This window comes from Vigna angularis, chromosome 7 (assembly GCF_016808095.1).
Source record: "Vigna angularis cultivar LongXiaoDou No.4 chromosome 7, ASM1680809v1, whole genome shotgun sequence".
NCBI lineage: Eukaryota > Viridiplantae > Streptophyta > Magnoliopsida > Fabales > Fabaceae > Vigna > Vigna angularis.
In genome coordinates this window covers 5,556,556-5,569,278 of record NC_068976.1, presented here as the reverse complement: position 1 = coordinate 5,569,278, position 12,723 = coordinate 5,556,556, and the positions used below count along the sequence as shown (strand labels likewise).

The window sequence follows — 12,723 nt, the reverse complement described above, 5'->3', positions numbered from 1 at the left end:
AGCTTGATCATAGCTGAAGCTAAGTATAGGGCAATGACGTCACTGACATGTGAACTTATATGGGTGAAAAAATTCCTTCAAGAGCTTAACTTCTATGACATCCATATTATGAAGATGTATTGCGATAATCAAGCTGCTCTCCACATTGCATCAAATTGAGTGTTTCACGAGAGGACTAAACATATAGAAATTGATTGTCATTTTGTTCTTGAAAAGCCGTCTAGAATTATTTTACAATTTCAATCTCAAGTAAAACAATAACAAAAGAACATGAGAGGACAAAACTAAATCATGTCCATGAAATATAAAACCCAAACTTTCCAAAAAGAAGATGTTAAATCACTCTAAACATAAGAATTGATACCTCTTATGAAAATGTGAAAAAATTTCAAATAGAAAACACAATAGAATTTCATTTAAAACTTTCATTAATTTTTAAACCTAAATTAGTTAATTTATTGTTAAGACTAGATCGTTTAAAGAAACGAGACTATCTAACATTTTTTGTTTTGAAGTTTAACAAATAATGTTGAATGAAACAAATGTTAACAAATAAAGTGTCTATTAAAATAACATTTTGTAAAAATAGCATTTTTCAACATATATCATCTAACAAACAATGTTTTATAAATAACGTCTAATAAAAGGAAACGTCTGGTTATACGTTTAACAAAACTTTGAAGCTTAAAATTTTATATCTAAACAATGTTGATTAAATAAACGTTTAAAAAAAGAATTGTATAGAAAAGGCTTGCTAACGATGTAACTTACAAGCCGTTTTATAAAGTAAGATCTAACGTTTTACATCGTGTAGAGATCATATATCAGACGCTTTTCTTCCTAAATGATATTTCTGTCAACAAGTTGACGTGTGCCAAAATGTTTTAAACACTCAATATGCTTTAACATCTACCAACGTTTAAAATATTTAATGTGTGTACAAAAAACACCTCTTTGCTTGTACGTTTTTGTTCTTTTTATCTGTGCAGATCATGAAAGTACAAGAGTTTACTCAAATTCCTACATAAGATAAATAAAGACGTTAAGAGATAGAATCATATAAGCTACTTTTGTTAAACTTCTAATAAAGTAGTGTAGCTTTGCAACATAGGCTTAAGTCTAAGTACCTACCTAAAAGGGCTACAAAGTCTACATGGAAGTCAACTCTTTGTCTAACGGATCTTTCTCAAGGAAGGTTATATATATGATTTCATGAAGAGATGACAAGAAGAATACGAGTATATAAACAAGCTCGCTGTTACGCTATCTCTCTTTCTATTGATAATGTTTTATTAGTTGATGGTCTAAAACATAATCTACTTAGCATAAGCCAATTGTGTGATAGCGGATACAATGTTGTTTTTGAAAAAGGCCAATGCAAAATCTTAGACGACCAAGGTCTATTAGTATTTTCTACTAATAAACAAGGTAACTTACATAAAAAAGATCTAGATAAATTGCATGCTTAAAGCGTTTCATGTATCTATAAAGGACGAGGCAAATAGAGACAAGGATATATACATATGTTCTAGATAAGCTTAGATTGATTAGAATCATATATTAGATAAATCTTTGGAAATAAAAAGCGTCATTCAAGTAATAAATTTCATTAGACATACATACATGAGCATTAGAAGACCCATTAACTCGTGAAATGATTGCTTCTGAATATGAATATGCATGTGTATATATTTTATTCAACTAATATGTGCTTAGTGAGTTTAAGCCAAACACATAAAAACAAAAAAAAAAGTTAATGCTTGAAGAAAGAAGAAAACATATGAAAAAGCAAGGCTTAGATGAAATCAGTTGAAAACACTAGTTAGACGAGTTTAAGGTTGGAAACGACCAAGCCATTAGATGACTCAAAGTCTACACCATTGTTAGACAACCTAAGTAAGTTAAACAACTTAGACAACTTAAGACTACATGGTCAAAATACAAGGACCAAATGACTCAACATTGTAGTGCAAAATGAACAAGACTGAACAATCTAAATGCTCTCATGTGTTTTGAAGTTTAACAAACAACATTAAATAAATTAAGCATATGAAAACTGTTATCATTAGAATAACAACATAGTTAAAACATAAGTGATATGAGAAACCTAATTACCTTAGACAAATGCTTAGTGAAACACTTAAGTTTGAACAAGACGCACCATTAAACGATTCCCAAATTAATGCATCAATGATAGCCTTGCTGAATGGAAATGTTATATGTCACTAGAAGATAATCAAACAAAATCTCAATATGTTCAAGTAGATAAAAGTGTCAAAGGGATATTTATGGAAAGCATGCTGAAAGTCTTAAATGACATTCCAAAAAGTTGTGGTAGAAAACACCTTGCTAAACACACTATCTACTTCATTTAATGGTGAAGTCTTTAATGAATTGCTTAGTATCTTAGTGTGAAACTTAAATGATCAAATCCTAACTTAACGGTAGAAAACGCAAAAAGAATTTTATTGTTCTAAACATGCATTAAATGACATTCAATGCTTAATGTTTAAAAACAACAAAAGTGATAAGAGAAAAGACATATCTGTTGCATGCATATCTACTCTACTTTGTGCAAATTGCCTATTACACGCATCCACCTGTTTCATGCTTTATAAATTAAAAGTGGACATTAGGAATAAAGAAGACATTTACGGAATGTTCTCTGCATCAAAAGTCATGCCAAGAAAATCATACCACCTACTTTTGTCAAAGTATACTGAAAAAGAAAGCATGCTCTGACAAGTTAATTTTAACCAACGACTGCTTCATATGACAAGACTGAGAAAACTCAAGGATCAAGGAAAAAGCTCTACCTAACGTATATATTTTTAAGAAGCCTTTAAATAAAAGATGATTCAAAAAGAGAATCAGGAGAATAACATATAGAAAGAAAATAGTTTAAGCGAACGACATCAAGAGAAAAGCTCAAAAGGCACACAAACTTAAAGGATAATATTTGAGAGAGAAAAGCTCAAGAAAAGAAACACTCTCAAGCTTGATTGATATATAAGCTTACTTTTGTAAGAAGAGAAAAGAGAGAAAACACTTAGTAAGTATATTAGACTAATTTGTATTGAATATATATCCTCTTTGCGAGAGTTATCGTCTAAGGACTTATAACCAATCATTTGATTATAAATTCTAAAGAGAATTAAAATACTTTACGTTTAACTTTGAGGAGTTAAACGGTAGCTAGACGAGTATGTCTAGTGGAAATCAGGATTGGGTGAAACTCTCACGTTTAACTTGGTGGAGTTAAACGATAACTAGACGGGTGTGTCTAGTGGAGTTAAACGCTTCTCTTACAAATCCTACAGTTGCAATTTATTTTAATTGATATTAAAGCTCATGTTATTAAATGACGCTTTATTAGAGAGAAAGCTTAGTTAAAATGTTGCTGGAAACATTTATCAATGATCAAAAAGAACTTACTAGAAAGAATTAATTGCTTAAAATAATTCTAAAGCCGAGCGTTTAACAACTTACGTAAACCTTTTAATCCTCAACAAAAGTGCTATATTATCTCCTTTGCAAAAAGTTTTCCAAAAACACTATTCAACATCACTTCTAGTGTTTTTCCAAGTACTTCATGACCTAATTGAGAGGATGGCTAGATGATTAAAAAGTCAAAGTACCAAACGAGTATTAGATTGATCAAACAAATCAAGATTAAAATGGAATGAAAGAAATCTATCGAATCACAAGGTGGTTAAGATTAATTACAAATTGATCAATGAAATCTGAACATTGAAATGAATGATGAAGTCAATTAGGAAAACGTCATACGAGCAAGATTTCACAAAAAGGCTCAACATATTGTGAAAGATCCGGTTATAGAAATAAAACATAATTGAAGATATTGCTAATGATACATTTGAAGAAAATCTAAACAGCTGATAAAATATCAAATTATCCATATATGGGAAGTATTTTGAATTTCTCTCTCATTGATTACTCTATATATTGCACATGAATATTAAAAGATCACAAAAAAGGAAAAGACTATGCATATTGAAGACTGTGAGAGTATATTCAAATGATTGAAGCTTCAACATTACAATATTTAAAATTTAAATTGTTGAGTGGCTAAAAGAAAGAACTAATAATTCACAAGAATCAATACAATTTGATTGATTATCCAAAACATCCAAGAGAAGAATCATGAAGATTTTCTACATCAACAGTCAAATGACATAGCCCCGCTATATATATCAAGACCTAGATAAAGAAGAGAAACATAAGAGACAAAAGAAAAGGAGTCAAAGTGCTAAAACTTTGTCAAATTTATTCTTGAAGAGAAAATAGAATGCATTTCAATTGTTAGAGAATGATATATTATGTTGTGCGAAACAATTGTAAATTCTTCATTGTGTGAAGTGAACCCTGTGAGCATGATTGTAACTCTCCTACTTGAGAGATTATTTGATTATTTTAATTGTGAGTTCTTGATCTCAAGGGAGAGATCGAGACTGTTGGTACCAACGAGTCATGCAACGGAGTATAAAATGCGATAAAAGAGCGTTAAGAGTGTAACGACATAAACAATCTAAAATAGTCCGTTTAAAAAAATCTTGATTTTCTTAGATAACTTTTATCAAACAGTTGGTATGCTAAAAGTGCAGAAAGTATAGAGTTCAAGAAAATCAACACAGAAATTTTATCCTAGTTCGAATCAAAAGATTCTACGTCCAGTCATTAATAATTATAAATAGTGATTAACCTTTTCACTAAGATACTGTTTCACAGTTACAACAAGATGAATAGAAATTAAGAACAAAAAAAAACCTTCCTTCAACAAACGAACCGGAAGAGACAACTCTGCCAACTTGAAGAGAACCACTCCGACCTTTGACACACAAAGCGCGAGCTTCTCCTATTCACAAGACTTGACAAGAGTAAACACTATCACTTGAGAACTTTCTCAAACAAACTGTAATCTCAAATGGCATAGATTCCTTTTCACTCACAGAGAGCTTCCCTTAGGCACACAACTCTAATACTCTCAAATGAAAAGTTACTTTCTAATAGAGCTTTGAAGACCTCTATTTATAAGCCCAGGTTCGTGCAGTGTTAGAAACTGAAAAGACATATTACAACTGCCAGTGATAATCGATTGTTGTAAGTGATAATCAATTATCTGCAAGAATTTGGAACAATTAGGATATTAACTTCTTCAAACTGTCGGCTCCAGTTCTTCACCTCCTTCCACCGTTCAACTCGAGCCCTCACCGCCTTCTGCCGTTCGGCTCGATTCCTTACTGCCTTTTGCTGTTCGGCTCGATTCCTTACCACTTTTCATCATTCGACTTGAGCCCTTACTGCTTTCCATCGTTCGGCTCAACTCCTTACAGTTTTCCATCATTCGGCCTGATTCCTTACAGCTTTCCACCGTTTGGCCTGATTCCTTACAGCTTTCCACCATTCGGCCTGACCTCTTCTTCTCTCTCTCCTTCCTACTCTTAACATTTTATTCTACAGGAATGATTGGACTCAATATCGTTCGGCTTGTGTTCAATGTCGTTCGGTCTTTAACTGTGTTCAGCCTTGATCTGTTAGTGACCGTTCGGTCTTGTACATGTGTTGTGTTTATTTGTTTTGTTCGACTTTCAACTGCTATACACCGTTCGGCCTTTTAGTTGTTGTGTTTGGTTTTCTTTTTCTCTACTTTTCATCTGGGCTCTTATTCCCTTTCCTCGCGGACCAACATACAGGAATGCTTTTAAACTTAATAGAACAAGGGTCTTCATATTCTTCACTTTGTAACATCATCAAAATCACTATCTTTAAGACATTAATGCTCCTCATTGGTAACAGAGACAAAATACTTGGAGAGATTAAACTCGTTGTAACATGAAGAGGTTTATACTATGGAGAGGATAAACTTGTGAACTTGGAAAGGAATGACTCAATGATACTTGTTTCTAGTCAAAGTTGTTGATACTTGATATCAATACTTATATCAAAACAATTGAGTTTTTTTGTAGTATTCTCTTCTGAATTTTCTGTATTGATGAATGATTGGTATAATCTTATAACTTGAATTATAGGTTATATATATATATATACATATATATATATATATATATATATGTATATATATATATATGTATGTATATATATATATATATATGTATCTATGTATGTATGTATCTATGTATGTATGTGTGCATGTATGTATGTTGTGTGTATGTATGCATGCATATATATATATATATATATATATATATATATATATATATATATATATATATATATATATATTTGATCTATCTTACGAGAGATATATTGTTGCTATAGTCTTGTTGGAAGTTTTATTTCTTTGTTCCTAAAATCTTAAGAAAGACTTTAAGTTTTCTTGTTGTAGCATAGTTTTCTTGAAACTACATATCTTTGTATCTCTTGTTACTAATAATAATTCTCTAGATGATGAATTATTTGTTTGAATATTATTGTGAAATGTCTTATTTTATTAGTTTTATACTACTAAAATGAAATGTTACATAGAACTATTTTAATATTTTTAAATTAAAAAAATATTGTCTATATCTTAATATAATGTTTTATTGAGTGAATATTAACTAATATTGTCATTCGAATTCTAAATTGAACCTTTTTTTATAATTGGTTAAGTTTGATTATTATTAATTATATTCTGTTTTGAAGAGTTATTAACCAAAACTAATCTATGTATGAATAATTAAACATCGAATCCATAATAAATAAGGTAAAATTTAATATCAAAGATGTGTAAAATATATTTATCGGATTAAAAAATAATAGGTGCACTCTAGAGTAATAAAAAAAAGGCTTTAATAGTGGTACAACAAAAGCCACATGTAACAAATACTATTCACTACAGAACAAAATAAAAAGATTACAGTTGATTGAGTGACAATTTTCTACTTTTTTGGGTTAGTAGTTTGTAACGTTCATCCGATAGTTGTTAATTAAAAATGTTTCGTTGAGAGAGAAGTAAAGATAAACCTCAATAATTAATTGGGTATTTGAAATTATAGTACAATAGAAGAATTTTTTTATTAAATAATATTTTGCATATTATAAATTATTTTTTAAAGATTACAATAAAATTTTATATTTTCTTGATTAAAAAATTAAACTTATCTTTATATAAATTATATAATTTACTACTTATTTTTATTTATCACTACAAGAAAAAAGTGTATTACATACAGCAAAAATCCGTATATAAGATCCAAAATCCATATATATTCTGTGTTTATATACGGATTACATACGGACAAAAATCCATATATAATATCATCGTAGCTAAGTTTACATACGGATTTATCCGTATATAATTTATATACGGAAATTATATACGGATTTATCCGTATATAAGTTATATACAGAAATATCCATATATAACTTATATATGGAAATTATATACGGATATTTCCGTATATAAGTTATATACGAAAATCTCCGTATATAACTTATATACGGAAATTATATACGGATATTTCCGTATATAAGTTATATATGGAAATATCTGTATATAACTTATATACGGAAATTATATACGGATATATCCGTATATAATGGTTTAACAGGAGCTAAATAAATTTTCTGTATATAGCAGTTCCCCCATGCACAATATACAAGCAGACCTGGACATTATAGTGAACATTCAGCATTGTTACAAGCAAACCTAGACATTATACATTGCACATTGACATATAAATTTAATAAGGTTTTCAGATACACTTAATCCACAAAGAAAACATTGTATATGAATACATAAAAATTGTATAATGTAAATATAACTGCAACATTTGGTAAGTTCATAAACAGATTGTAGTTGTGGTTCTAAATAAGTTCAACAGTAATGGAAATAAGTTCTATAAAATGCCTAATAATGCATGTAATCATCATTTCCATCTTGTGGTTGTTCATCTGGTGGTTGCTGGTGTGGTGGTTGCTGTTCTGGAGGTTGTTGTTCTGGAGGTTGCTGTTCTGGTTGGACTATATTGGGTACGTCATTTTGAAGTTGAGGATTTTGAAGGTTTAAAAATTCTTGTGCAGCCGCGGCTGCTGAAGGCGGAAGGAATGGCAGGAGGACGCCTATAAAGCCTTCAAACTTTTGAAGCTTCTGACCATATTGTTGTAACTGCGATTTCAGGTTAACAATTTCTTCTGAATTTTGAGGTTGAGCAGTAGAAGATGCTTGTGTCTGTTGGATGTAACTATCAACACAGTCATCTTGGGAAGTGACATTTCCAATACCGTATACGCGTCCTTTGTATTTTCCACCAGCAGCCTCTAACCAACATCGGTTTCTCAATCTTTCCTCCTTCGTAGGGTCTAGAGGAGAAGATGTTGAGACACCAACAGATGCAGTCTCAGATCTAATTTGAGAAAATTTTGCAACAAATTGTTCCTGTTAAATGAATAAATATTATCATTACACATGAGGTTTAAAAATCGAAAATTTATAATGTGATAGAGTTAGTACAAACTTACATGGGTCCGCCTAGACCTTTCGTCCACAAATTCCCCTGTTGATTGACGAATATGTGTCTGCTGAAATATTTCATCAACGTGCACAGACCAACCAAGCTCTTGTGACTGCAAACAAAAGGAGTTGTTAATAAATATTTGTAAAGTTTATGATTACAAATATAAGAAAAAAAATGTACAAGTTATATACCAAACGAATAGCATGCTCATGCACGCTTATAGATCCTCCAGTGTGCAAACAACCACCCTTTTCAGATGTCCGATTCTTCTTTGCCATTTCACACTTTTGTCTATAAAGTGGCATGTTCCACTTTTCCAAAAGAGCATTCCAAGTATCGTCCCCCAGCCAATCAGGTCTTTTTCCTAGAGTTCTAGCTTTTTTATACATCTTTGAGAGTCTATGAGATGCCTTAGTGTGATAATTGTTTTTTACCTTTTCCTCATCTTCAGGCTTCCATGAAACCCTTCTCTATTATATTAGAAATAATAGGTTTGAATAAGTAAACAAGTTCAAAGTATAAATTAAATGCAGGACACCAAGTATTGACTTGTAACAGGATTGGGAATGAAAAGTGTTTACCTTAAAACGTTCGAAGAAGACATCTCTGGTTGACTTAGGGATTGAGCCCCATGTTAGCCATGGCTCATCAAACTGTTCCTTGATGGTGGCTGTGATTGCCTTGGATGCAGTTTTTGTAGGATAAAACCTAAAACAAAATTAAACTCAAACATTACAATAATACAACAATGAATTGTCTATATATTAATTGAGTTATTTTTTTTCTTACCCTCCTCCAATGGGTGTAATGATTGGACGACTATTGGAACATTCTTCCATGTTATTGGCGGCTGAACTAGAATGTGGATCTGCATCCTCTATACCAGGTGATGCTGCAAAATTTCTTGGAGTTGATGGGTTAGAACCAACATTGGGAGAGAGTGAAGCCATTCGATAAGGAGGCACTTGGTATGGAGTGGGTGTCAAGCCAGGCACTTGTATCGGAGGTGGAAAAGATGTACCAATAGAGGTAGGTGAAGATGTAGGAACTTGATGTGGAGTGGGAGTGAAGCCAGGAACAACTAATGGAGGTGGAACAAATCTAGCAGTAGAGGTAGAGGTAGGTGTAGTTGGTTGACTGGTTGAACCAATTTCATTATTGAAACGTGTCATCAACTTCACTACGTAAGATTTCTTCCCCTTCCCCTTATCAGAATTTCCTGAAGGTGGAATAGGAGGGCTAGAAGGACCTGATGCCATATTCTTGAACATAATATATATTTTTATACAATAGAAGAAAAGAAAATTTAGAAAAATGTACAATCAGAGATAAATGCAATAAAACTGTATTAGTAAATGTTTAATCTTAAGACTTACATTCATAAGAACTTAAGATTGTGGACAACATTATAAATGGAACAAAAATATTTCTTCTTATTTGTTCATTAATCTAAATACCACCAATAATTTAATCCCAGTGGTAAGATAAAAAGATTGTTTTTCTTAAATGAACTTTTGAGGGTGACTAAGTGTTGTTAAGAGAGTAAGTGGTAGTATAGCTTGTGAGTCCACTGGCTTAACTTGGATTAGTTGGAAACTGAGTTGACTTCTCCACGTGAAGGATCTAAGACAAATAAAAAATAAATCTAACTGAGTTGCAAGGATTGAAGTACATACATTCTGCAAATGTTTGTACTTAATTGTTGATGTGTTAATGATTTTTCAGTTTTCCCCCTCTGTTGTTTATAGGTTCTGGTTGCAAGTCATGGAGAGGAGGAAAAAGAGACAGAAGTCATTGCTGCTGTGGATTTTCGAGGCCACCCACTAGACAAGACAAAAACTAGAGGATGGCTAGCAGCAGGGCTCATCTTAGGTTCACATTAATCTCAATCCATAGAAATTGGAGTCATGTTCTCAAGGTTGAACCAAATTTGGCTCCAACAAAATCCTTTTTTTTAAAACAGGTACTGAACAGGCCAAGAATATGTGTGATGGGCATAGCCATGAATTTAGTGACCTACTTGGTTAGAGATTTGAATCTCCCTTCACCTGATTCTGCCACCATAGTTACCAATGTCATGGGAACTGTCAACCTTCTTGGCCTTGTTGGTGACTTCCTTGCTGATGCCAAACTTGAAAGATACCTCACTATTGCCATATCTACAACCATCGCTGCTGTGGTATGTTAAAAGATTTGCATATTTTGATACACTCAATAGTCACTTAACTCATTTCTTTGGCTTTTAACCAGACTTAGGCAACCAATTTTCTCTCTTCCCTTAAGGGAAAGTGGTTTTCAAGTGCAAATTATATAAAATAAATAAAAGAATGTTCACTATTTACTCTTAACATCTTTCTATCTATACTAGAAGTCAGTAATTAGTTTTCATGTCACTTGTCTTGGACCAGGGAGTGAGTTTGTTAACTGCGGCTACCACCATTCCTAGCATGAGGCCCCCCACATGCAATGGTGTCAGAAAACAACACCATGAATGCATTCAGGTTACTGGCAAACAATTGGCTTTGCTATATATAGCACTTAACACTATACCAGTGGGTGGAGGAGGAATAAAATCCAATGTCTCGGGTTTAGGGTCTTTCAAACAATCACTTTATACAATTAATTTTTTATACAGTCAATAATAATACAGTTTCCACATAAAACTTATATGTATGACTAGAGCAGTGTAAGCCACAAGCTGAGACATTTACCTCGTACCCCCCCCCCCCCCCCCCCCCATTTATTTAGGCTCCAAATTTTCTATTATATTCCTTTAATAATTTAACTAAATTATGCGATGAAAACTTTTGTTGAAGAAATCACTGGTCCACTTCCAATTTTAACTCAAAATTAATGGTTTAAGTATCCAATCTGCATATAACTTCAATTTTGACCAAATGAACAGTATTAGCAACTTTTAATCATCCATTTAGACTTGTTCAAACTGTCCAAACACACAGAAATAGCAGATTCCGAATTTCACGCATGCTATGGCTCAATTATGCAGCAAAACCATCAATCAACCAACCAAATTTAGCTTTTCATGGAATCAAAGACTTGACAGCAAATGCAATGACTCAAAGAAGTGTATAAACACAGATCTAAGCTAGATTTAATGTTCTTAGCATGACCAAATTCAGATTACACCAATTCAAATAGATTAGCACGGTGAAGAGCTAGAATTTCAAGCTGAAATGGTGAATGGTTAAGGATTTTGAGCAACCACACTATGCATATTGCATTTTAGTGCTTATTCTGGTTTGCTATACCTTAAGACACATTCAACAACATTATACAATGTTGTACCAAGCTCCAGAATCAAAGAAAAACTGCTGAAACAGTTTTAGACGTGTTGGACCAGATTTAATTTCTGCAACAGAATTCACACCAAATTCAAATCTCATTTGCCCTTTTAATGCTTCAGCTTGTATAACCCAGGCTAGATCAAGTCCTCATTGCCTTATTTGGTATATATACAGCTTGTTTAGCACTTGCAAATCAATTAACACAAAATACTCCAGCAAAATCAGGAAACTAAACAAAACAAAAAAAAAATATACTACAACAATTGCACAAGACTATAACAGCACTGAATTTTGAATTATAAGGCTGGAATTGACTCAAACAATGAAGTTTCACCGATTAAAATGAAAGGACAACATCAACACACAAAGGATACTCAAATTGAACTACTGGAAAAGTAATACACAGCAAAACAGAAATGAAAAACAACACCTCTGGAAACAAAACAGAACACTGATTTGGAAAACTGAAACAGAAATTAGATCACCATTGGAAGCAGAAAATGGAAGAGGAGCTTAGCTCTGGTTTGCGTGGACAACCAAGGCTCTAGATACCACTTGATGGAAGCTTAGCCATGCTTAGAATGACCTGGGCCTTGCAGACAAAGCTTCAAAAACCGAGAACAATATTGGTGCAGCGGATTGAAATCAACAGTGTGGATGCAGCGGAAATTGAGTGAGATTGATTGATGGTTGGTGTGTTTGAGTGGAATGAGTATGTGTGGGAACCTCACAGCTCATAAGTCATTCCATCAATTCTTGTAGCTCACAAGAAATAAATCCAATGAGAAAGGGGAACTGTTCAAGGATTTCATAAGAGGAGTGACACTAAGCTAGGGAGGTCTGGACAACCTCAAAGACTTCCAAAGGGAAAACATGAAAACTATAAAAAATATGGGTCACCTTTCTCATTTCTAATGTGACCCCTAGCTCTCATGTAC

At 32.6% G+C, this 12,723-nt stretch overlaps 1 protein-coding gene across 1 annotated transcript; it reads right to left on the bottom strand.

The window, feature by feature from the left end:
- Nucleotides 1-7,873: 7,873 nt before the first annotated feature.
- Nucleotides 7,874-9,739, bottom strand: LOC128197802 (uncharacterized). Its single transcript, XM_052880600.1, has 5 exons — nucleotides 9,270-9,739; nucleotides 9,062-9,188; nucleotides 8,672-8,950; nucleotides 8,485-8,589; nucleotides 7,874-8,401 (listed from the first exon to the last, which is right to left on the bottom strand). The coding sequence occupies exons 1-5, from the start codon at nucleotides 9,737-9,739 to the stop codon at nucleotides 7,874-7,876; spliced, it is 1,509 nt and encodes a 502-aa protein (XP_052736560.1).
- Nucleotides 9,740-12,723: the final 2,984 nt, after the last annotated feature.

Coding starts and splice junctions, on each gene's coding strand:
- LOC128197802 (XM_052880600.1), bottom strand. CDS start 9,739: ATGGCATCAGGTCCTTCTAGCCCTCCTATTCCACCTTCAGGAAATTCT. Junction 8,951..9,061: donor TCTTCTTCGAACGTTTTAAG/GTAAACACTTTT, acceptor CTAATATAATAG/AGAAGGGTTTCATGGAAGCC. Junction 8,590..8,671: donor ATGAGCATGCTATTCGTTTG/GTATATAACTTG, acceptor TTTTGTTTGCAG/TCACAAGAGCTTGGTTGGTC.